This window comes from Dermacentor variabilis, chromosome 3 (genome assembly GCF_050947875.1).
Source record: "Dermacentor variabilis isolate Ectoservices chromosome 3, ASM5094787v1, whole genome shotgun sequence".
NCBI classification, from domain to species: Eukaryota; Metazoa; Arthropoda; class Arachnida; order Ixodida; family Ixodidae; genus Dermacentor; species Dermacentor variabilis.
The window spans coordinates 89,261,838-89,288,046 of record NC_134570.1 but is presented as its reverse complement, the minus strand read 5'-3'; the positions used below and the strand labels follow the sequence as shown (position 1 = coordinate 89,288,046).

Genomic DNA, 26,209 nt, shown 5'->3' with positions numbered 1-26,209 from the left:
CTGAACTATGCGCTCATGTTTAATATCCATACGCGTTCGCCACATGCTATGCATGCACACAAGCATTAACAGATCGACAGGCACTCCCTTTGGTTCCGCGCATGGCAGGAAGCGTATCTCGGAAGTACTTAACGGCAAATCCTTTTTGAAGCTGCGTTTTAGAATATCCCACAAGAACACCGCGTCATGGCAGTCCAGATAGATATGCTCGGTCGTCTCCGGTTTTTTGCATATAAAGCTGTTCACAGACCAGGGTACAAAAGTGCCTTTGCTTTGTAACCACGGTTTCACTGGGAGAGTGCTTGTATGCAGTTGAAAAAATAAAGATTTAACAGAAGCTCTTACCGGCGTTCTTTTAACTCTCTTAAGAACATCTCGTTCTGAACCTAAAACAAATACTGAACGATACGACGGTACAGGCAAGAATACATCAACAAGATCTTTATACAACTTTTTTGTAGTAACAGAGGGCAGATATTCCCTAGAAAATCTCCCTTTTAGTATTTGGAAAGACGCGACCACTTCACGCAAAAAAGGCATTGGCCCCGCATACATGGACGACACTACATAATCAGGCAATGAATCGCGCAGTGGAGCTTGAATCACTGTTCTCAGAAAAGCATCCTTTTGATCATGCAAAAAAAGAAACCTGCTTACAATCTGTTTGAGGAACAAATGTGACAACCCCAGCCCTCCATTGAACACTCTATGGAACAGATTACTACGACTTGTACGTTCCCATGTTGAAGCCCAAATAAACGTCGCGAATACTCTATGCAGCTTTTGCAAAGACATCCTCGTCAGACATAACGCTTGCATCACGTAAAAGATTTTAGTAACTAAATACAAATTACACACAGTGGCCTTTGCAAACATTGAAAATTTATGGCCGCTTCCTTGGTCGCCCTCATGGAAGCTGTCGATTGGTGGTCAATGCAAAAGCCACAGCGTAGGAACCTAGCAAACTTATAGAAAATTACTTGAGCGGAAGAAAACAGTATACACAACTTCACGAAACTCGGTCTGAGACGGGCAATATAAAATATCGTGTTTTTCGGGGATCAATTCTCGGTCCTTTGCTCTTTATTATCTGCATAAATGATATCTTAATATTTTAAATATAGCTTTAAACCCAAATTTCGTTATTTATGCAGACGATACAAATGTTTTCTTTTCCGCACCTGATCTTGCCTTGCTGGAATCACAAACTAGAGCCTGGCTTAGCGACTTATATGCATGGCTAAATATTAATGAAATAGCACTTAATGTAAACAAAACTGAATCTATGATTTTCGCTTTGAAAAATGAACCCATAAACCATGATGTCAAATTACGCATCAACAGTTCTGAAATTATAATAACAAATGCTTGTCGATTCCTTGGGGGTTTGCTTCAAATCTGATTTAAGCTGGTCCGACCATGTCAAGCATGTACGTTTGAAGGTATCTAGGTTCACAGGCTTTATGCACCGGCTGAAACAGCTATATCGACGCGTTTGAAGAAAAAATTGTATTTTTTGCTAATTCATTCACATCTTGTATACTGTCATTTAGTTTGGGGATTAAGCAACAAGACTGATTCGGACTGGCTCTTCGCACTCCTAAAAATAGCTTTGCGGTTAGTATACTTTTCAATATCTGTTCCAGACAGCTGTATATTCTAGATTCTAAAAATATTACCTTACGCCAACCTGTTCAGTTTCTTCCTAGCAATCTCTCTTTTTTGTAAAATCAAGAATAACTTCATACTTTTCTTTCAAAATATTTAAAGCGGGATGTAGTATATAATTTACGTACGAATATTTTAGTTAGACAGAGACCCCCGACAAACTATTGCACCCAAACAATGCATAATCAAATAATATCCCTTTGTAATAGACATCCATATGTAGTTGATCACGTTCTCAACAGCAAAACTATTTGGCAATACGAAAGGAAAATAAAACTACTACAGTTAAAAATACCCGATCCCACCTGATTTTACTTGGTGCTTGAACTGCTGTGTAATAGGTAATGAAATTCATCGTTGTATGTAACACATATCTTGAATAGTGATTATAATCTCATCCCATATATCTATATTTTGACACAACGTATTGCCCTATCTTGTATGACTTGCTACTCTATGTGTATCCTTCATTTCATTATAATCGACGTCAAGTGTACATTTGCTTGTCTTCCCTGTGTATTATAATACATCTGTTCTCTTCAACTTATTCGGTATGATATGTAATCATTGCACACTGCACTTGATTTGGCGAAAATACGTCTGTTGAGTACTCCCAAAGCGAAGGCCTTGTCAGGAAACATACGTGCTTCCTTTGGTCACGCCTCGTGGACATACCTACAACATTGTATTTATGTCCGAAATAAAGACTGCTTGATTGATTGAAAAACCACAGTGAGAAAGACACGAAAGAAAAGTGAATGAAACGGGCTCGAACTAGCTCCAGATTCCACACGACTGTTAGGGACCGCGAACAACAACCAGTACACCCGACCTTGCTGTTTCGCGTTAGTGTTTATAGATATACGCAGAGTGGTGACTTGCTGCAAGAAACCAAACAAGCGAAACGAAAAAAAAAACTATGCCGTGACCAGGATTCGAACCTGGGTTATTGCGGCCACAACGCAAGGTACTAACCACTATACGATCACGGCTGCCCGGTTGGACGGGGACCGGCGTTCTAAAAACCGGGGCGGGTCTCGGAGCAACGAAACCGGCTCGCGAAAGTGGATCAGCGAGAATGGAGCGCAATATGTAAAAAAACAAAAAGAAAGACGTACAGCCTTGAAGCGAAGGAGAGCTTTCGTTGCAACCGGTGCCCGTATCGCCTGAGTGTCACGGCTGTACCGCACGTCGGCATCTTCCGGGATCAAACTGAACGTTGACTACACACTAAAGCGCCGCTATGTATTTTCGGTTGTCGCTTCAGTCCAGTCCCATTTGAAAGGTGTGCCTCGCGTTCGCTTCTTGTCATTTCTTCGAGACAACTGTCTCGATCGAATTTAGTGGAGAATAATGGACGTTTCAGATGGCACGCGGGAAAGCCTTGTTCATATGGTTGTTCCTTTATTTCCTTTATATCCTAGTTCCTTTATTTTTCAATAAATGTTTGTTATCGTTCGTGGCCGGCGTTCCATTTTTTTCATTCGTGTCTCATTCATGCCCAGAAACAAGTCTCGAATGCGCCGACCTGTAATGTAGGAGGCTCTTCCTGGAGCGAGAAGCATACAGCCAGCGCACATGGTCGGATAAAAACTGTTCAAGGTCAAGGAACCTAAGTTTGTTATTATCGGGATATTCAGCAGTTATTTCTAGTGCCTTCATGCAGGGACAAAGCGTCTCAACAATTTGTCCAGCACAAAGCTGAGTGTCACAGGTGTTAGATCTGCAAAAAAAAAAACTAAAAAATCGTCTACGAATCTGAACACTATTACAGGGCTTGTCTGTTGCAGGCATTCCATGAGGCAGCTGTCATAACTAGCGAAAATAACGTCACTAAGCATCGGGGCAAGACACGAGCCTTCGCATACACCGTCTTTTTCAATAAGAAGTTTCAGATTTTTAGGCGATTTTTTTAGTTTTTTACAGATGTAACACCTGGGACACTCGGCTTCGTGCTGGACAAATTGTTCACCTATTTTGTTCCAGTATGAAAAAACTAGAACTAATTACAGAATTTCCCGATAATAACAAACTTAAGCTCCTTGACCCGGAACTGTTTTTTTTTTTTTTAATCTGACCATGTGTGCTGGCAGTATGCCCCTCGCTCCAAGAAGAACCTCCTGCTTACAGCTCCGCGCATTCGAAACTTGTGAAGCGTGCGATTGCCAAATCTTGTCTTGGGGCTGACTTGTCGTTGCCGTGCCTTCAGACAATGCGCAGCAGTTTTAATACCCAGGTGCTCAGACTACGAATGGCAGGATACCCGGACAACTTACGGTCCACCATTGCCGATTGTCCTTTAGCAGACTTAATATAGCCAAGGCCTGACAAACGTAACGATCAAAAAAAGGGAAGTTCGCATTCAAAAACCGCGGTCATTCCCTACATGCACTGAGTCTGTCGTCGTGCAATAAAGGTAGCACATAAGGCAGACATTGGAGTTGGTTCTTTTCTTTCTTTCTTTCTTTTTTTTTTTCACAAAGAACAAGTGATCCAGTATGTGCCAAAAAGTGAATGAGGAAGACGCGGGGCCCCGTACGCATGATAAGAAACAAGCTAAAATGCCTGTCGACTGATGCCACAAGATAGTGTACGAGATCCTCCTCTCCTGCCGTAGTTGCTAAATCGATAAAACTGGCCGTTGTGCTAATGACCGCCTCAGAGAACATTCATATTTAATGAAGGCCACCTAGCCGTGCACAGCTCCCGGTGTAGTTGCTGTGCATTGTTTGACAAATGCAAAATACTAAGGCGCTATGGCAACCAGCGTGCCCGTGAGATATATGAGGCCTTTTGCATTGACAATAAAGGCAATATGCGCGTGAGGGTGCCTTCGTTATAGCTCCTCACGAAGGAACTCGCGTATCTTGCACGTGGATATTTGCGACCATTCAGTTGTGCTGTTTTTACATTCGTCATCGTCGCTAGCTTCCTGACAATGTATTCCTACTCTGTTATATGTTCTCTTCTCCCTCCTTCCTATTCAAGCCCCTGTATATATTGCTGCGTGCGCAATAAAATATTCGTCGAAAGTCAGCGCTTCGTTTGTCCTAGTCAAGACCCGTTGTCCAGCCCTGTTACTCGTTTTCCTAATTCGTGTTACAGCTCTTTGCCTTATACCACAAAAAAAAAAAAGAAATGCAAACAGGCCATGGTGACTCGCCAGACGATCTGCGTAGCCAATGTTGTTCCTACAAACAAAACCAATAAACGCCTATTCAGAAAAAAAAGAAATTAGAAACTTGCCGTGACCAGGATTCGAACCTGGGTTATTGCGGCCACAACGCAAGGTACTAACCACTATACGATCACGGCTGTCCGGCTGGGCGATGGACAGGGAGAGAAAAACCGGGCGGAACCGCACAACAACCCGACAGGCGGGCGAGAAACTGGGTCGCCGTGAACGGTGCGCAAAATGAAAAACAAAAAAGAAACTTAAAAGCATAACAGAAAGAAAAGTCCCGAAGCATAGGAGCGGCCGTATTGGCATTGCGTGCCCATACAGCTTGAGCATTGCGCTCCCGCAGCCTCCGAGCTAGTTAGATATCTTGATTGATTGATTGATTGATTGATTGATTGATTGATTGATTGATTGATTGATTGATTGATTGATTGATTGATTGATTGATTGATTGATTGATTGATTGATTGATTGATTTGTGGCGTTTAACGACCCAACACCACTGTACATGGGGCTATGGGAGACGACGTACAGTGGAGAGCCCCGGTTTAGTTTTCACCCCCTGGGGTTCTTTAACGTTTGCTTAAATTGTAGCGCACGATTCGCGCATCTGCATTTCCCACCACTTCGTATTTCTGCCACCACGGCAGGAAATTTCTGCGTTCGCACAGGTTTGAGGGCACTAATGTGGGCGTGCGAAAGCGCCTAACAGCGTCGTACTTTTCTTTTTCCTTTTTTTCCACATTTCGCGTGCTTTTCTCGTAGCCCGAAGGAAGGAAAACAACAGCAACTTGCCTCAGCGAAAGTAATTAATTAGATATTCAGCAATCGGCTCTACAACTTCTATAGTTAAGAATTAGCGTATTAAGCAATCTTTTAAAAGTTTATTAATCATTATTGTTACCTAGTGCTATATTTGCTCACAATGAGGAAATTTTGATCTGCTTAAGAGGACAGCGAACTATAACAACTTGCTTGCATTCTCACAACGCACACGTGGATTTCTTAAGGCTTCGCGTAAGCTAGCTGAAGCACCCTGTATAAGCCGGTACGCTCAGACGTTTCCTTTTTCTTCGCCATATGTGAGCATGAAGCTCAGAATAAGGACTTGTCCTGATGACGACACCATTGCCACCCTCGTCAGTGTAACGGACAGGATGGTAACGTCAGTCCAGTTTCGAGAGTTTAACTGATGTCCCAGAAGAAAGAGGCAGGTATATTTATTTAGAGAGACAAATGTTCACTCTTCGTCGAAAGCCAGCAAACTTGAAACTATAGGGCAGCAAAATTAGACACTGCGATAAATTAAGTACAGTTCACAGAGATATACAACGAAATTATTGATGCACCTAGCACTAGTTAGTGACTAAAGAAAAAAGAAGAAAAATATTGGCAGTGGCTTAGCTCGGCTATGCCAGGATACACGTAGCGAAAGCTATAGCATGGTCAGGCTTGGTTAATCTTGATTGCAAGTCCAGGTTAATCTAGCTGTCTAGCTATGTTGCGGCGTTTAGCCAGTCGTTCGGTGCGCTTTTCCTCTGTTTCCTGGGTGATTCGTTTCTCTTCATCTCGTTCCGATGTCGACTCCAGACCTCCTCCTGCTTATCAGAATTGTCGCCGTCCATACTGCCGCCTCAACTGTGGTTGCGGCGCACGCGAGCTCTCCTTTTCAATCCTCCGACATGTTATCAGGCATGCGACGCAGCTGGTGAAGCGAGCGGAGGTAAGCGCAACGACGAGGAACGTGGTGTGACGTCACACCAAACGGCGTAAATGAAAAGGCGCGGCGCTGCGCAGCGGCGGAACACCTGTGGTTCGGTGCTACTAGTGGCGCATGCGCAGTAGTGACTAGGGAGCTAGAGAGAGAGAGAAATATTCGCGGCGAAGCGCGCGTTGTGACGTCGTGTGCCTATAGTATACGAAACTATAACTTGCCGTAGGAGAGAGGAGAGCGCACATCTTCCACAATTCACATGCAATGCTTTGCGAATACATTCACATGATGTATCCTATGTACACTACAGTTCTATACATCTTCAATTACAAAAGCACCACAACGCCAGCGCATACGGTAAATATCATTTCACAGTGCACAACCGACAACGGCCGTTTACTTCACACCTTGCTTTGCTTTACTGAAGGAAAATCAGGGCCTAAATAAATAGGGTACACGCAGATTAGAAGTTGCCGAACGCCTGTCAGTAAACCAATAGACGCAACAGACCCAGCTGTGTCGCTATCACGCACGGAATACACCGCGTACAAAGGCGCAAAAAGAAGCACACAGTATCACGTCATCCCTAACACTTCGTAATGCAGGCATCAGGCTGAAAAGAAGTCTGAAAAGCATTATGCCGTGACGAGGATTAGAACCAGGGTTACAGCTGTCACAACGCAAGGCACTAACCACTATACGATCACAGCTGCCCAGGAGGATGAAAATGGTCGCTTCCCTGATCACCCTCATGGAAGCTGTCGAATGGTGCTCAATGCGAAGGCCACAGCGTAAGAGTCCAGCAAACAAGAACCGCAATGAAGAAGGGCACGAAAGGAAAGTACAGCGAAGGAAACGGGCTCGAACCAGCTGCAGATTCCGCGCGACTGTCAATGAACCGCGAACAAAAACCGGTATACCCGACCCTGCTGTGTCGCGTTAGTGTGTAGGTATACGAAGAGTGTGACTTGCTACAAGAAATCAAATAACGGGAACCAAAAAGAAAGCTATGCCGTGACCAGGATTCGAACCTGGGTTATTGCGGCCACAACGCAAGGTACTAACCACTATACGATCACGGCTGCCCGAAGGACGGAAATCGTCTCTTCCCTGATCACCCTCGTGCAAGCTGTCGATTGGTGCCCAATGCAAAGGCCACAGCGTAGTAATCTAGCGCACAAAATACACAGTGAAGAAGGACACGAAAGGAAAGTACAGCGAAGGAAACGGGCTCGAACCAGCTGCAGATTCCACGCGAATTTCAGTGAACCGGTATACCCGACCCTGATGTTTCGCGTTAGTGTGTAGGTATACGAAGAGTGTGACTTGCTGCAAGAAATCAAATAATGGGAACGAAAAAAAATATATGCCGTGACCGGTGCTGGGGCTTTTACGTACGCTATTTCCGGGATTCAGCGCTCAACGCTAACGCACGCAAGGGAAGCTTTATTTGCATAGGGGAACATGGTGGCGCGCCCTTCGAGGTGACAGCCATAACCGCCTGCTTGAGAAGTATACCGAGTCGTCGGCCTGCACGGTTCAACTCACTTGTTTCCCCACTAATTCTCATATTTGCTTTAGATTTGTGTACTGTTGCATCGACAGTGGTTAGCTGACGACAAATGGGCGCTGTTTTCGAGATAAGATCTCGATTAGTGGCGCAGTAGACTTAACGAGAGACTTTGCCCATATCTGCTGCAGCCGCGTCGAGGTGGCGCCAAAGTTGATGTCGGTGCCTTCAGTCACTGCATCAGGATATATCTATGGCACTGCCTGAGTAAGCGGGCCGTAAAAGAATATTATGCGTCACGCCGTTGTCGCATCGCTAACACACTCTAAACGAATGTTTCTTTTTTTTTTTACAAAGCTGCACATTTGCAGACTTTCTGTATAAATAAGCAGCGTTTCGATCGAAACAAACTAACCTCTCACTCCTGCGTCTAACGTTGCATCGTACGCTAACGCTAACGCAAGTGTTTTACGCTATACTAAGACGCTGAATGCACTTTGCGTCAATGTTACTTGTACTGAACGAAACGGCCCCGAAAGTCCGCTTCCTGCAGCGACAAGAAAGCAATAATTATCTTAATAGTCACTTGATTATGAACGTACAGGCGACGCAACGAACTCTTCGTACCCTGAGTGTTTCCAATTTCTTGCCCTTTCTCGAGCAGTATTTCGCTTCGCCGGAACGGCATGCTGCTGTCAGACTGCCTTGAAGGATTGTCTTAAAAAACGTTTACCTAAAGACTTTAGCAACAAGTGGTTTTCCTCATCCTCTTTCTTATTCATATTATTAGTTTAACAATGACTCCAGGTCCGCAATATTTCTCGCAACATTCCTATGATACCCGCACTCGATGAGCAATGGCATTTTCTTAGCTTACCTGCTTGAACTACGAAGATGTGTATTCCGAGAACCAAATTGCTTCCAACATCATCGCACAACTATTCCACATCCCTAACACAGCACCAACGTAGGCGCCTCCAGCTGCCTTCTTTTTCATCGTCTTTCAACAAAATGGCGAAGATGCCTGAACATGTGATCGTGCGCAAGAGGCCAATAAACAACATATTCAAGTTTAATACTCATGCGTTAAACTACAGCGTACAGGTGGCACAATTTTGAGAGAGAAAACACTGTGCGCCTGCACCCCGCAGCATCGAGTTAAATGGTGGTGCGGCGAAGGACCATTTCTTTATTAACGCAGATTAAGACGGTTTAAAGGTGGTACAGCCATGGTTGCAGCGACAGGTCAAAAGTGAAACCTGATCAGTTGCTCTCTTTTTTTTCCTTCTTTATTCTTATGAAGCCGAATCAAGACCATGAGACGAAGAAAAGGAGGAAGGTGAGGAAAAGAGGTTCTCACAGCGGTCACTGCCAGGCATGGTTCCTGCGACTACGACGAACACTTCTCACCATTCTTTCCTCTTTATGTCCCCCACCCACTTCCCCAAGGCGCTGAGTCTTGGCGTTCCCTAAAGGTTGCAGAAAATAGCGCCTCATCCTCTCAGCAATCGCTCTCTGTCTCCTCAAGATGACGTATTTGGGGTGCACGCGATTTAGCCCTGGTTCATTACGGCATTTACTGTTGTGACCTCCAATACACGCGCACAGACTTCACATCTTGGGCAGTTTGTGAGGAGCGCGCAAAATTCGAAATCGATTGCCAAGTTGTGAAAAAGCCATTACAGTATACACGCAGACAAGAATGCGAATGTTCCACGCCTATAAATACCGGTCGCGTGCGAGAAAATTTCATCGAAATCGTCGAGCGTATCATAGGTGTGTAATGTGGCCAAGCCCGAACTTCCATAGCCGGTAATGTCGATAGACGACGTTATATGTTAAAGATGCTCTGGTGTGAACGTATTAAGAATTGTGACTTTAGCCTACTCCGTAGCTTTGTGGGGCTTTGTGTAAATAACGTTTCGTTTTCATAATGAATCAAAACCAACACGTATGATCAAAGTAAAGCTAACGCGATCACCAACGACTTCTTTACGGTATATTTGTCAGACTTTACAGACATTGGGAGCTCAGTTGTTTCGGTGTTTCCGATAACGGCAATTTCCGTGCCTTGAATAACTGCATCCGGATAGGACTATTGCACTGCCTGAGGAAGAGGGTCATAAAAGACCATTTGCATCACGTCGTCTTCGCATAATACATTCTAACCGAGTGATGTTTTTTTTCGAAGTTGCGCACTTTCCCATTTTTTAAAAATAAATAAGTAGCATTTCTATCCATACAAACTTCGGGCCTCGCATTACTTGAGGCCTGGAATTGTAATTACTTAGGGAAATAATAGTGGCCGCCATTTTTGAGGACGAGCACTCGAGAAGCTACGTAAAAAGAACGTGACAGCACGACAGGCGTGTTTTGCACCGAGCGACAAATGAATAACAGTGATAATAAGGTGCACTGATCTCATAATGGCCGCCATGTTTGTACGGCGGGAAGCGGTGACCCTAACGACACGTGCAGACAATCGGACATAATCGTGGCCGTCATTTTTGAGGACGAGCGCGTCGAGAAGCTACGTAAAAAATAAACGTGACAGCACGACAGGCGTGTCTTAGGCCTAGTGACAAATGAATAACAGTGATAATAAGGTGCACTGATCTCATAATGGCCGCCATATTTGTACGGCCTGAAGCGGTGACCCTAACGACACGTGCAGACTGTGTCCGACACCATAGTGAACCCAAACGAAGAAAGTTCATTCACCGATCGCTCGCGCATATATAAAGGAACCATGGCTAATTGACATGCCCAGGTGTCGCCATAGCATGACGACTTCCATTATATATTTTCCGTTGTCTAAGCAAAGTTAGTTCTGCTTAGAAATTGAACAGAGTTGCTTGAAATTGCTGTCGTAATGAAAACGTAGCGGTTGTCTCGTTCGACGTGCAGATCCCCTCGCGGTGCCGGCGTCGGTATTCGACCTGGCGCTCAAGGTCGTGCCCTTGGAACCAGAACTGTTATACACTGTGCCAAAGGCTGAACGTTGGTCACGCCCACGCCGAGTCATTGAAGGCTTCAGTCTCGCACGGGAATAGCCCGCGCGTCTTAAGCAGATTCCGCCTGTTTCGTCGTAGTAGACGGTTGTCTTCGGGTACCATTTAGTATAACCGCGGTGCTTGCTGACCGAGGACCTGGACCCTGTAGGTCTACGCCCTGTCTCTCAAGCGGACGATTTCGCCCTTCCCGAGTGCCGGTATAGTCTCGCCCTTCCTCTTTCCATGATCGAAAATAACGTACAGCGCGAAGGACAAGGACTGCGACAGACGACATACACAGCGCTGTGTACGTCGTCTCTCGCAGTCCTTGTCCTTTACGCTGTACGTTATTTTTGATCATGAATTACCAACTAGCCCAAGCCACCACCCTAGTCCTGTTTCCAGTTTCTTCTGCTTCAACACTGGGGATCGTTGTTGCGGCGTGAGGTCTGGAAATCGCATACGAAGTCTTCTTTCAGCACCACTTTGTATTGCCGAGCTACGCAGTCAGTTTTGTCGCGAGCGATAGTTTCAGTTTCTTCTGGAGCATGCGCTGCAAGGTGGACAGGGTTTCGCCGCCCGCCGTCATAGCCACGCCTCCTTAGCAGCTCCGCCTTTTCTGGTGATTCTGCCCGATGACAGGATACACGAGTACGTGGTTTCTCGGCGCGTGATGAACGGTTGCGTTGTCGTGCAGGTTCGCGCGCCGATAAAGAACCGTCTCCCGCCGCCTTGTGTCTATCTCGGCTTCTCCGGTCATGGGGCAGAGTCATCAGAAAGGGTCCGTGAGTGTGGAACAGAGACAACACTTCATTTCAAATCAGAACGATTCGCGTCCGGCGAGTTAGTGGGCTTGGGCAAGCTGCACTACTAATACACGTGCATATGGCAGCGAGCGGCGAAACCCTGCCCACCTAACAAGACATGCTCCCAAGGAGCTTTGTCGTTCCAGCTTCCTCCAGTAGGTGGCACTAAGGGTCACCGCTGCCGCACTCTAAACAGCCGTAACGGGGATGGTACAAACGGTGAATATGAAGGTCCCGGCGGTGGAGGTGATAGTTAGCTTTCATCTCCTGCAGGTCGACCTCGCCCTCAAGTTTATTCCGCGGGACGTAAGGATTGGCTTATAATGGCGGCTACACGACGACCGGGAGATGTAAGTCGTCTAAATATAGCTTTAGGCAGGGTATGTATCACCGACAGCGCGGCAACGTGAAAGATGCTTGTCAAAGTTGAAAGAACACACGAGTTTTGCGGCAGCGTTTGCATAGCGTAACGTAGGTGGCAGATGGTACTTTCAAGAATGTGACAACATGGCCTTTGAGATCGGACAATGCTCGCGGAGGCTATGGCCACAGGATCGTTTCCAGATGAGTATCGCGCGTTCAGAGGGGTTTTAATGGCGAGAAATATTGTTGAGGAATAGATAAGACATATTTATTATCGGTAGCATATTTTCAAGTGATAGCTACGATAACTCTTGGCCGCGAGATCGAGCTATAGGTGGCAGCGTCATCACCGCGCTAGTGTGGATAGGCGGTCAGCGGCACGCATTGAAATGTACATACATGGCGGTGGCTGGCGGTGAGTGATTTGAGGCGATTCGCAGGTAACGAAACATGCTGAGTGGAGTGAACTGATAATATATTGCCCTCTGACGCAATATTTTGCACGGAAGGCACAGAAAGTTCTTGCTGTAGGTGAAATAAGCGGAAAACACAGTTTGTGTTCCAGTACTTCTTTCATGCTTTTTGCGCGCGTTCAGCTTGCGTTCTGCCTATTGTAGTGGCACTTCTGTTGAGCAACTAAGGTGGTTTTATCTTGTAAACCTCTTTGAACTTCACTTGCCGCTGTTCTTCCACTGTTTATAAAAATGTGTGTATTTCTGTACAGTTAAGCTAATGTAGCTAGTTAATGTAACCTGTATTTCACAGCTTGCACGCATACATAACTGCTCTTTTCTTTCCTTTCTCAATTCTCTTTGAAATACAAAATAGTTTCTAAGTTCAGTCAAACAAGGTAGGCCACTATGAGTGACAATACTTTGGCCGAATTGCCATGTGTACCCTTATACGCGTTTATTTATTTATTTGCTTATTTATTTATTTTTTATTTATTTATTGCAGCAACAGTATAAACTTAGCATTTAGTCCCAAAGCTCTCGTTGCATGAGTACTTATACGTGAGAGTGATGCACGAAAATTCCAATTAGTTGAAGGAGCAAACCTTTTACAGCCGTTTTCGTTATTTGGTTTTCTTTTTTTGGCCGCTACATTCTGTCAAGTTGACAACGCCACGCTAAGGAGAGGTTTATAATAGCCTGTAGCAGCTTAGTGTTATGAAGTCCTGCACCTAGCAGCTGCAATATCACACACGATCCCCTTGTAATAGTCTATTTCCACTTCTCTTTTGTAGCAGAGGTTCAAGGTACCAAAGCGCCTATATTCACATGCGAGGAATATTCACACAATTGAAGGACACCCAGAAACAGCTAAGGATGGTCGCGTAACTGCTAAACGACAGTTATGCAGTTATATGCATACCAAGTGTATCCTGCGATATTATTTGAGTGCGGAAGATTCTTTTCTTTCTCACACTGCTGAGTGGTCTTCAGTCCACCTCGTTCCTGTTTCGTGGTGCTCTCCCGAAAATTACCGAAGGATCACCACATCGCGTGAAGGAATCGCTCAAGCGTTGCATTCAGGTCTGGCAACCGCCACTTCATGTGTTTAGTACCAAGCCGAGTGCGTTTTTGTGGTTTGCTTGAAACACGATGCAGCAGTATAGTTATGATGTTTGTAACGAACCGAAGGCGCGACGATCACACATCGCGCTCTCGACATGTGCAGTCACTCATCTTATTACAGAGCAAAGACTACGGCGCAAGCCAAAACGTGTATCTAGATCGCCAAAAAAAATGCATCCCAGCAATGACGACTGCGCTACCACAACGGAACAAACAGTCTCTAAGGGTCGTGGATACCCCGCGCACATGTAAGCACGTAGTCGCCAGCAGACTACGCCGCGACGTGGTATCCGCACTACGCGTACCATGGCTCCGGCAATGTCCTTCAGGCGACGACTCCGCTCGATCTTGCGCCGCACTTATACCATACCTTGGGTACCTTCTGCGAGCCCGCTTCTGCACTAGCACAACCCCAAGACCGATTCCACGACACGCGAAATAAACGCAGAATCCGCACCGGCATACCACTCACCCTATCCGACCTCCCTGCGTCAGCGCCATCTCAGCTGCAGGGGCAGCGAGCGTCCTCGTCTCGCCGTGTCTTCGTCCGGTTCGGTGACGCGGCGTTCACCGGCGTCGAGTTCAGCGTCGTCGGAGCACGGGATGACGCGCACTCAGGGCCACCGGTGCTGCGAGGGTAGCAAACGACGCGCAATAAACAAATGGTCGAGCGCCAATATCCACTGCCGGCGTGCGCGTTGTACAGTTCACAATATTATACTATACGCTCAGATGCCGTACGTCGTCGCGAAGAGGAGAGGCAGAGATAACGCACGTGCGGGAGATAACAGACACCGGTTCCGTAGATAACGCGGTGCGCGCACTGCAGCGCAAGCGACGGGTTGGGAAACGGACACCAGGCTCGTATAACTACCCGCGAGGAGAGCGGACTGTAACGACCCCTTCTAGCTACGTTACGCACGAGGCGATTCAGTACCGTGGGGCTACCGAAACGGCGGCTTCAAGAAGTGGAAAGAGGTTACGGCTATTTGGTTCAAGCCCAGGGTTAACAGGAAAGCTCTGTGCTTGGCGATACTTTATGGTTGCATCTCGAAAAGTTTTGAGTGTTCAGAATGACTGATATAGTAGCTCGAAAATCCGGAAAAGAAAGCTTCTAAGTGACAGACAGAAGAGAAGGATGGCGTTACACTCACAAAGCTTGCTACATATATACCGCGCACACTCTCAGCAGCAAGGGGCGGCAAAGAGCAAACGACAAGACATTTTGTTTGCGTCAAACCTCACAATTTCATTTCCGCATCATATAGCGAAGCATACATTCGACTAACACATGCTTGACCGCTGATATGAATGTGACATGCCTCTAGCAGTCCCTGCACGGTTTTACCTCTACTCTTACCTAGGATTCTCAACTCAGAAAAACGTGGCTTACAGCAGCACGATCTGCAATGCGCAGAGAGATCGGCACTCATATCCTTTTTTTTTAATTATTTGCGTGTTCCCTCACTCGGTCTTTCACACAACGGCCGGTCTGCCCGCCGTGGGTTTCTCCGCAACTTAGCGGTATCTAATAAGCCATAGCAGTGGTTTTGTGGTTGAAATTTTTCTTGGCTTCTTTCTCTGGTGGCTTCGTGTGACTTTTACTACAAATCGGGGCCCTCTCTTGCCCAGATATCATCTTACAAATAGGTGTTGCCACTCGTTCCGTCGGGATTCGCCTGCTGCAGCGATGCACGCGTCGGGCACCACACTTGAAATGGAAATGAGTGCGAGTCCAGCCTACAAAGGCATCTATGCACGCGCTACCGCACTTCCCAAGAAACAAGGTGTTGCGAAACCTCCAAAACGTCTTTAGAATTGTGAATTGCATATGAATAGGGGGGAGGGGGAGGAAAAGATGCTCTAGCTCGTGACCCGTCGGTTATTCCGTTTTTTCTTGGGCAATCATATGTTCGTTCTCTTCTTTCTTTCTCTTTTTAAAGAAAGATTGGCAGTTCGAAAGTGAACGAAGCCAACCCTAAAATCCAAAGTTGTAGAGGTCCATGCTGCGCACGCTATCACTGGCACAAGGGCTAAGAAGCAAAGCTGCTCTGGTACGACGCCGAGAGAGTCAATGCGCCCACAACACTGAAGCAGGGGTTTCTGTCTGTCTTCTTTACAATGCAAGCATTGCGCTTGTTTCATTGTTGTTTTTAATCTAAATCGGCAATGTATCACGATGTCTGGAAAAGTCTTCCGCATGTCTTCACTAATACTGTAGTAAAGCGCTCTTTGCCTGCCCCTGGGATTCAGTGTAAGCGTACGCGCGTACTTAAGCAACGCTTCTCTTCAAATCGACAATTACTTGAGCCAGAGTATATGTGCAACTAGACATGGTGCCACAGGGTGTGTGCCCATTCCAGGTCAATCCTTTGAAAGGGGCCATTACCATTTTTACTCAAGGTGAAATCGTAGTAACCCACATATCTAACAGGCAATTAGGAATCTGTCGTACTTCGTTCTGCCATGCAAATTCCATCAACGTTCTTTCATTGGCAAGCATAATATGCATCGCCTTCGCCCTCATAACATCTGCATCTAACAGCCATACACCTGACGGGGTTTTCGTTGTTGCTGTTCTTGTTTATTAACTGTAACAATATGGGTACTTCTTCTACTGATAAGCCCGCTATCCACAAAATCATAGCTAACACACACACACACACATATATACAGTATATACATATATTGAAAAGCTACACGAGAGAACAGTAATAATAGAAAAAGAAAAATAAGTAGCCAGAAGCTTTTAAAATCTCACAGGGTGAAACTCTCTAGGCTCAATCTATAAATATACAAGGGGCTTGATAAAAACTGTACATCTCTGCATGCATAATACTGAATCAGCGTATGACCTGCGACAAGCAAAATTACTCTACTCATGTATAAATGCATCAGTTAAAAGCAGAGTGTACAAGAAGTCTGTGGCGCGACCAAAGCATACAAAAAGTGTCACGTCGTACGAGAAGGCCAGTCATTATGGCGCTGTTGTGAGGCATAATTCATGTCACTTAATTGCACTGTTCACAAAGAACAGATGAGATCACTGTCCACAAGAAAACCACGCAATATTTTGTACAGCTTCCCTTTGTTTATAGGAACAAGACCAGGGACCGATCAACTTTTTCGCAGAAAACGGTCGTCTATCTAAGGCGTCCAGACGATCTCGAAGTGTCTCCCGATGTTAGTCAGATTGTAGACATTCGATGAGGATATGTTCTACAGAGTCTTCCAAGGTTTCACAGCGTACACTTTCTGAAGAGGGTCTTTCCCATATGCGCCATAAAAAAAGGAGTGTGTACATCAGTTCGAGACGTAAACGATGCTAGAGTATGACTAAAGCCTGTTCTGCCTTGAAGTTTGGTGAAAAGCGTAATAAGGGCCAATAGTGAACAAGAAAAATGAGTTTGTCCGCTCATCAAACCACATGGTCTTATATAATCTGCGTCTGAGTACTTTAAGTGTTCTTTTGACGTGGGATACAGTGAAGTTTGTGTGATCCCCTGCTGCTGCTAGCTCGTTAACTAAAACAAGCTTCGTTTTCAGATTAGTAAACAGCTGGCTACACTATGGTCGCTGCTAGAAGCCAACGTATGCTCGCCAACGTATCTAGACGTCTGGACTTGACCCCACGACCGAGGTTCCAGCTGAACTTCGAAACTAACGACTTGGACTACGAGTCGTTCGGAAAGAAAGTCTATCTCTGTCTTTCTCCCTAAAAGTGCTCCCCGCTCCTCCTATAGTATGGCTTGAGAGAAAGCTGTTAGCTCAGGGCTCCGTATCCGAATTACCTACCCAAAAACATATGAAGAATAGGAATTCTCTCTTCATACAACTGCTGAATAAATTTGAATTAGATTTACGTGCGTTTGAGAGAAAAAGCCAAATTTTACCAACTTCATGAAGCCGAATTTTAATTGAGAGCCTCGGCGTTCTTACAGAAACCCCTGAAAATTGATAACCTATGCAAATTATTAGCAGAATGTTTACAAAGTCATAACTCTGCACCAAAACAAGAAAGTTTCGAAATTGTACAATGTTCAAACTCCATCTGTTAGCTCATATCAACCAGAAAGTTGTGACGTATTACTTCACAGCTCAGCGTGACACTGTTGCATTGTTTACAGGGAGCTATGTTGAGGAAGCTTGATGTGACTGTTTTTATGTGGCCTTATACATAATTAATTTATGATCTAAGACTACTATTTGCAACAATGCTTCTCTTCTGTTCTGCTATTCTCCGCTCAAGTATACAAGACTTCTCCATACAAGCAATGGAAATTTGTCACGTCTTTATTCCTGGTCCCGCCGTATCCCCAAAAGTTGGATACTCTTATTAAATGTTGCCTTTCTCCCCGTAACAATATCATTTGAGACTACAGTGCACAGTTATTTTAAATCTATTGACAGTTCTCCTTTCCCAGGAATTGCCTATTGGTCCAGAATTCAAGAGTATTCTTTCCGAGGAATTGCTCATTGGCCTCAGACTCGGCTGCAACCTCTTCCACGGCTCGACAAGGCCAGAATCATTGGTTCTCGTAGGTCACCGATCACTCCCGCCTTCTTCCGCCCCCGCAGAGTATAGATCAGCGTGATAGCAACTGCTATGTCGGTGTTGTTGCTTGTTCCCATAACACGTGGCCGCACGCAGGGTCTTCGGTTTCACATTTGGGATCCCATGGTGGTATGAACATTCGAACACCATCGCGGCGCACATTTCTGGGAATCCGCTTCTCCCCATCGTGTACATGTTCAAGTAAATTGCTTTCGCTTGGAGGTGATGAATGACCCCCACAAAAATATGCCTTGAAAGCGGTCGGTTGGCGAACGCCTTTCCAGTGTCCAGTTCACGGTCTGCCCCTTGGATGATTATGCATCGAGCCGAAGGAATGCACTAGTATGTAGTGCGTGGCAAGTGGTCTGGCTGTTCCGCAAACTGATCTGTCGACTCCCATTGCAGTGTCCTGTTGTCGGCACCCGTCGTCGCCAGGTTATTTGCTCTCCAGTCTGCAGAGCACTGTTCCCGTCGGCCGCATTGTTTACGTTCGTTTGTTTGGCGCCAACTCGCTCGACGGGCTGCGTTGGGCTTGACAATGGGGTTTTTTCAGAAGTCATATTTACAAATAACACAATTGGTATGTTTCAGGGTGGTGTAGCTCATAGCACGTTGTCGTTGCATTACCCTGGCAAGAATGCTCGAGGTGGTGGTGCTGGTGCGCGTTATCTATATTCGTTACAAATCTATCCCTCCAAATAATAATATTATTCCCATGCTTTCAAAAATTATCTGAACTTACTGATAATAATAAGGAGATGCTTAATTCACTAAAGGTAACAAGACAGATTATGGAAAAAGATGCACAAAGAATAGCAAGGCAAGTTGGCTCTATACCTCCATAGAAGTGTGCGTTCTTACGTCTGGGAGATAAGGACACCAATGAAACAACAGCACAGCGGCAGAGGCAAGAATGCCTGATCAGTTGCATCAAATGACTTCATCTAATCTGCATGCTGAACGTCGAATGACCAGCATAGGAAGCATGAAAGCGGTGAATTGCTATACATAGTGGAGAGAAATCCAAACTTATAAGCTACATCGAAGCTATCCTATTTTGAGACCAATGTGTCTCCTTTCGTACTTGTATATTCCTGCGCTCAGCCACATCTAGCCAAAGTGTACCACCACGCCCAAATGGCCCCTCTTACCTATCCGACCAACGCCCATCCGATCCAACGCCCACACATCCTCTAACGCTCTTTACAAGCTCCCTCTACTAAGCAAGGATATCGCGACGCAGCCAGAAGCGGACGATTCCTGGAATTTCTCACATGTCGCCACTTTCACCTTGAAACGCCTTTTCGACGGCGTCATTCTTAACGCCCACCGGACACCTTACTTGTTGGAGGTTTTGTTTACGCGTGTCTTGCTAGCAAAGCGTGACTGACATGTTCATAACACCAGCGTCACAAATTATGGCCTAGGTGACAGGTCTCGCTTCTCGCACAAAGCGCCCGCGCACCGACGGAAGCAAAACAACGGGCCGTCGTCCCTGGGCCAGACAGCCCCACAAGAGTCGTTGCGTCCCACCACGCGTCTCATCTCTCGAGGCCGCACTGCAAACCCACAGCCACCCCGATTGTGACCGACTGAGCTGTCGTAGAGACCAAAGCTTTTCCAACAAAATTATGAGAAGGTGCTCAACTACGACAGGAACGATAACTAGTACACGGATATTGCAATATGGGTGCTTGCAGCTTGACAAGTTTTTTGGGCTTTACTTATTGAATTATATATTAGCTAAATTTACAAGCCATCATAGTTTCGGTAAACACAGCAAAGCGATAAGTCTCTGCCAGAATGGTCTGAAAGAAGGATTATTATTATTAATCGTGTAAACGCATGTAAGCACCACGAAGATAAAGAAAGCAGGCTGTGTCTCCTAAAAGAGACACGGCCCAGAACCAGGCGTTTTTGAGAATTCCAGAGCAGCTTCGTGAGCCTCATGTCGAGTGGAAGCACGGCTTTTCGGAAACAAGATGTCATTAAGCGTAGGTCGAGCAAGATTGAATAGTTGGACCTTGCTCAGCAGCACACAGCGACATCTGTGGAAGATTGACCATTCGAAAAGATGTGCTCAAGCGTTTCACATTAGTATCCACTAGCCAGACACGTCCTTGTCGGTGAAGGTGATGTGTGACATTAACACACCTGATGCGTAACTTGAGCAATGGAGACCTACTGTGGCACTGCACTTTCAACCGGGTGTGAGGGCTGCAGGTGGTGGCGTATAGCCAGTCTAGCGTCGTCAAGTTTGCCTATGTAATCATCTGTGACATGAACGTTACGCGCTGACACCGCCAGAGCATCACCGGCCTCGTTTCCTGGGATACCCATGTGTCATTGTATCCTCTGAAACATCGCTGTCCTGCCCTCATATGTGAGTTGATAGGCCATCTTAAGCACTTGGCGTAAAAGGAGGGGAATTAGCGTTGGTGCTGGGCAGCAGCCTGACAGCTCCTCGTGGGTCGTTTAAGATAACAGCCTCTTGCAACTTGGTCTTTTGGGTGGTATACTTCAGCGCCATATTAAGTCTTAATACTTCTGCAGATGTTGAAGATGCCGTATAATCTATTCGAATAGAACGCTATGCTGCAGGTTCTGTACACTAAAACGCAGAAGTCATACTGCCTTCGTGAACAGAGCTGTCTGCGTAAACCTTAGTAACATCTGTGTTTTTCTAGAAGGACGCTGACAGCTGGCATATACCTGCAGTGCATACAGCTGTACTTTTTTTAAACCCTCGGAACCGCGAAATGGGGAAGAGCCGCCGAGTACGGTCGTATTCTTGTTCAAGAGCCTCCGTCTCGCAGAAGACAGAGGTCATTTTCCTCATTCGCGACTTTAGTCTGCTGAGCATTTATTTGCTCCAAAAGCTTCTTGTCGTCGCAAGCCCGGCAGAGACGACCTGCACGGTGCAAGACCCTTTGATCAGCTTTTAGTCTTTATTGGTCTGGCTTCGACAAGTGGATTGTTCGGATCACGGAATGCCTAGTATTGCTCGAAAGGCTACTCAGGGATCTTTCTCCAGCTGAACCATCAGTCGAGATGGAGCATTGACCAAAGGCAAAGCAAAAGGTACTCCTGACAGCCCTGTTGCTTCAAAAACTCTTAGAACAGTTGACTGATCGCAGCCATTCCCTCTAGTTCTCATTGCTATCACATACTTTCGAACAGGACGGGATGATTGGCGTACAGCCCTAAACGTAGGTCGCCAGTGGATGCGGCCATCCACAATTATACACAGGCATCATGTTGTGTTGCCCATGGTTCAGAAGGATTGTTAAGTCGTGAATGCGCCACGGATGGTCATGCTCGCTGTCTAGTATTATAGGCAGTAGCTGCCGACTAAAACCGAGAAATCTGAAGGACGATTTTATCGCGATATTCTACCGCTGCATCCAGTGCAGCTTACAACGTGGCTCGTAGTTGCGAACCAGCGCATGAAACGCCACTGATCCACAAGGCAATATCATCCGCATAGACTGGGATACCTACCTCATACATCTGCAAACAGCTGTTTCAGCGCAAGAAACGACACGGATGACAAAGAAGCACACGCGGACAGCGCTGACTCTCAACTGAATGTTTATTACACAAGGCGCGAACGCTAAGGGAATGCGCATGTGCAACAAGAAAAGAAAAAGACAGAACAAACACGAAAGCCAAGTCAATCTGTTGAATGCTTGCGTATTTTTAGGAAGCACTCGATCTTCCTATCGCTTAATGAGGTAGAAGCCTGACTGATACCCTGTGCACTGTTCCTACTACTGTGACATGCTTCTAAAATTACTGTGTTGTTCATGTCGCCGTGCCTGCCTAAGTTTACCGTGTAATTAAACTCTGGCTCGCATTGATGCTTCGTGCAGTGCGCTATAAGGTTTGAGAACCGCTCCTTCCTCTTTAATTGTTCTCTGGTGTACTCGTAATCTGATGTTTGCAGATACTTCAGTTTGTCCTAAATAACTACTGCAGCAGGACAGAGGTACCTTACATATTACGTTTGCTGTGGAGGGAATGAACGGCATTCGATGTTTGACGGCTCACTTTTCTTTCTTCTTAGAATCGCCTTCAACCTTACGCTTCATATGCATGAAAATGCTTTCCGACTTATTAGGGAATGTGCAAATAACCTTCACACTATAGAGGGACGCAACATTTTGTAAATTGTGCATAAGCTTGTGAACATGTGGCAGTGCGGCGAGCTAGATTATCCCAGCTTTCTGTTGGCCTTCGTGTCTGCTCGCTGCCTTCATCCATCTTGCCACCTTTTCGCAAGACCTAGTTACAATGTAATACAGATACTTTGCATTATCTAACCTTTCAATTCAGTCAAAGACACTGGTGCGCGCTGTATCAACACATGACTGACACCGGCGCTTGTATTACAGATACAGATACCTCAGGCCTTAATGATATTTGAAAGGCCCGAGGTGTAAAGCAAAAGTGTTTTTTTTTTGTGATCTAGGTGCTTTCCACCCCCGCACGTGTTCCCAGTGGGACATTAACCTGGGGCGCTATAACGTAAAACTATTCCAATTCTGCAATTAGCCCTCCGCGATTGATCAAAAACTTTTTTGGACCATCCCCACTTCACCTGTTTGTCACGCGACGTCACGAAAACAGCACAAGCTCCCCATCTGATATGACGTGTACACACTGATTATGCACGATTTCACCGAGCAAAAGAAAAAGTTTTATTTCTCGTTCGACGCCTTTTCGCCATTAGCCCTCGGCTATTGGTCAAAAGTTTCGGGCTGCACCCACTTAACCTGCCTGTCACGGGCCGTCACAAAACCGCAAAAACTCACCGCTTCAAAATGACGTGTACGTATTAAAGGGCGCTATAACGTAAAACTATTCCAAACTTTTCTATTCCAATTCTGCAATCAGCCCTCCGCGATTGGTTAAAAACATTTTTGGACCACCCCCACTTAACCTGTCTGTCACGCGACGTCACGAAAACCGCGATAGCTCCCCATCTGATATGAAGTGTGCACGCTGATTATGCATGATTTGACCGAAAAAAGAAAAATAGTTATTTCTGATTCGACGCCTTTTCGCCATTAGCCCTCCGGCTATTCGTCAAACATTTTCGGGCTGCACCCACTTCACCTGCCTGTCACGCGACGTCTCAAAACCGCAAGAACTCACCGCGTCGAAGTGACATGTCCGCATTAAAGATACATTAATGTGCCGAACAAAACTGAATTTCTTCTGAATATCCGCAGGCTGTCCCGTTCCGAAAGGAATAAAACATGGCTGCCGCCGATAGCTGAGGTGCTGACTACTCGCACCTGCCGGAGAGCATAGGTTCATTTGTGTATAATAAAGCTTCTTGCGTGACCGTGTAGCTTTTCCGAGCACTTTCGGCACGTTTACGACCTCATGCTGCCAACTCTTCATTGCTGAGGATCCGTTTTAGCGTCATTCTTAAGTTTCCGTTGCATGCTGCCGCGAGCCAAGGAAGGGAAAGCGGACCAATCGCAGACGCCGGCACCACCTTCTTCTTCCGGTTATCTATTTTCAGTGCACTGGCTCGGCCCCATCGAATGCCTCTCCATTTGAGCATGCTCCTCGCCTCTTGTGAGCCAATTAGATAAGACAAGCCGCTCACTGCAGGCAACGTTATTCGTTTTTCAAGCAAACAAAAGCGACCTCCTATGACCAAGGGGAGCATTTGATTGGTCTGTTCAGACAACCCTACGGGTGACCGCCCGATGCTTGCGTCGGCGGTTGCGCAAATTTGACGTCAGAAGATTGGAATAAAAACATATTGGAATAGTGTTACCATATAGGGCCCAAACATACATTAATATGCCGAACAAAACTGAATTTTCTTCTTAATAGCCGCGGGCTACCCCGTTCCGAAAGGAATAAAAGATGGCTGCCGCCGATCGCTCAGCCAGTGGCTACTCGGACCTGGCGGAGAGCTTGGGTTTATTTGCGTGTAATAAAACTTTTGGCGTGGCCGTCTAACGTTTTCGAGCACTTTCGCTACGTTTACGACTTCGTTCTGCCAACTATTTTTTGCTAAGGATCCGTTTTAGCATCATTCTTAAGCTTCCGCTGCATGACGCCGTGATTTTTGACCACCCACCGCCAGCTACGTCAAGGAAAGCGGACCAATCGCAGACGTTGGCACCGCCCTCTTCATCCGGTCATCGATATTTGGTGCAGTAGCTCGGCCCCATCGAACTCCTCTCCACTTACCGTGCTCCTTGCCTCTTGTCGGCCAATTCGATAAAACAAACCGGTCACTGTAGGCAATTGCTGTTATTCGTTTTCCAAGCAAACAAAAGTGACCTCCTATGAACGAGGAGAGCGTTTTATTGGTGTGTTAGGACAACCATGCTGGTGACCGCCCGATGCTTTCATCGGCGGTTACGCATATTTGACGTCAGGAGAATGGAATAAAAACAGATTGGGATAGTTTTACGTTATAGGGCCCCTGGGGTACAAAAAGCTGGAGCTGTTGTTCCTATGGCAGCTCAAATATAAAATTCAGACTGCCCCCACTTTCCTTGAACAACTTGAGCTTGTCTACTACTCTTCTGTTCGTGTCGCTCACTTCAAACAGGATCAAGCAATCATCTACAAAAGATTTGAAAGGTCAAGTCGTTCAAACGCGACGAAATAAGCCCGTCAACGTTGCTCAAGAAAATGTTGCTCAGTGCATATGTACAAAAAAAACGGTGGATGTATGCCTCTAGAGTAGCACCAACATTTAGCATCACATAATGACGTTTTATGCCTGGTTCGTAGATCTCTCCACCATGACGACCTTGCGGATGCGTACAACGCGATACATTATGTGCATTGAAATAGCCACATATGTTAAAAGAGTCGCCAGCACAAGACATTACAATGCCCAGATACCAGCATCCCATGAACACCCCGTAGGGTGAAAATATACACTGGTAATAGTTGTAACTGTAATTGCGCGGACGTGAAAGAGCGCGCTTCCCCGTAGCCGCCGTTGCGGCTACTCGCGTTATGCTGCCTAAAATCGAGCACCGGTGGACGCCGGTGACATGCACTAATATGAAACACAAGGTGAATATAAGCAAAACAACAATCAGAACGGGTCTTCGTTCCTTCTGAGAGCCGCACTTTGATGCGCTGCGGCCGCCCGCTACTGCACGACAGCGCCATGTGCTGGACTACCAGCGACGCACGGTCTCCTCCGTCGCGACCGTCAGCAGCAGAGCAACAGAACGGTGCACTAGAAATTTATCAAGCGTGATGTGGTACCGCGTGAGAGTGAGGGCGAAGTCTGGCGTCACTCGGGGAACTCTCGTCGTCAGCGCGCGGAGCTAAAGCTCCTGAAACTTCGTAAAGTAGTGTCACTCTCCTCCTCCGCCTTCACTCCTCCTCGTTTCTCCTCTCTTTCACGCTCCCTCCTCGACCATGGCGCCGCCTACGATGCTCGAGCGCAGCAGACGACCTTTCGCAGAGTGAATGCACGCATAGCAAGGCAGTGCTCTTTAGGCGTTCACGTTGGCTTTCCAGCTCCGCGTAACTTCGTGTACAGCATAGAATTTCTAGTCGGATGCTTGCACAAATTCGCTAATGGCAGCTTTTCTTTTTTCATTTTTTGATAACTATTTCTTAAAGAAGTATTTGAAGGAGTGTTAGCGCTGTGCGTTGACGACTGCGAATGTATCGCGTGCCCTACAATTAGGTAGGCAACATTTGTCAAGGGCGTGTCGCAAGATCTTGTTGCGAATGGTTGTGAATAACTCGTTTACCATCCAATGACAACCTCTTGGCTTCCAGCAAGCCCTCAGCCTAAAGAATCCGCGCCGCCCTTACCATGTGAAATCGCGGCGCGTATGA

General features: G+C 46.2%; 1 protein-coding gene and 3 non-coding genes across 6 annotated transcripts in view; all 4 read right to left on the bottom strand.

Moving 5' to 3' along the window:
• Positions 1-26,209, bottom strand: part of LOC142576023 (scoloptoxin SSD14-like) — a 204,579-nt gene that overhangs the window by 128,433 nt on the left and 49,937 nt on the right. For all 3 annotated transcript variants that reach the window (XM_075685903.1, XM_075685902.1, XM_075685905.1), the window contains exon 2: positions 14,285-14,441. In XM_075685903.1, the coding sequence (XP_075542018.1) occupies positions 14,285-14,313 (29 nt within the window). In that variant the 5' untranslated portion in view covers positions 14,314-14,441. The remainder of the gene's footprint in view (positions 1-14,284; positions 14,442-26,209) is intronic.
• On the bottom strand, positions 2,589-2,660 carry TRNAH-GUG (transfer RNA histidin (anticodon GUG)). Its single transcript has one exon. It is a non-coding gene; the product is annotated as a tRNA-His (tRNA).
• TRNAH-GUG (transfer RNA histidin (anticodon GUG)) lies at positions 4,912-4,983 on the bottom strand. The gene has a single exon. It is a non-coding gene; the product is annotated as a tRNA-His (tRNA).
• On the bottom strand, positions 7,574-7,645 carry TRNAH-GUG (transfer RNA histidin (anticodon GUG)). The gene has a single exon. It is a non-coding gene; the product is annotated as a tRNA-His (tRNA).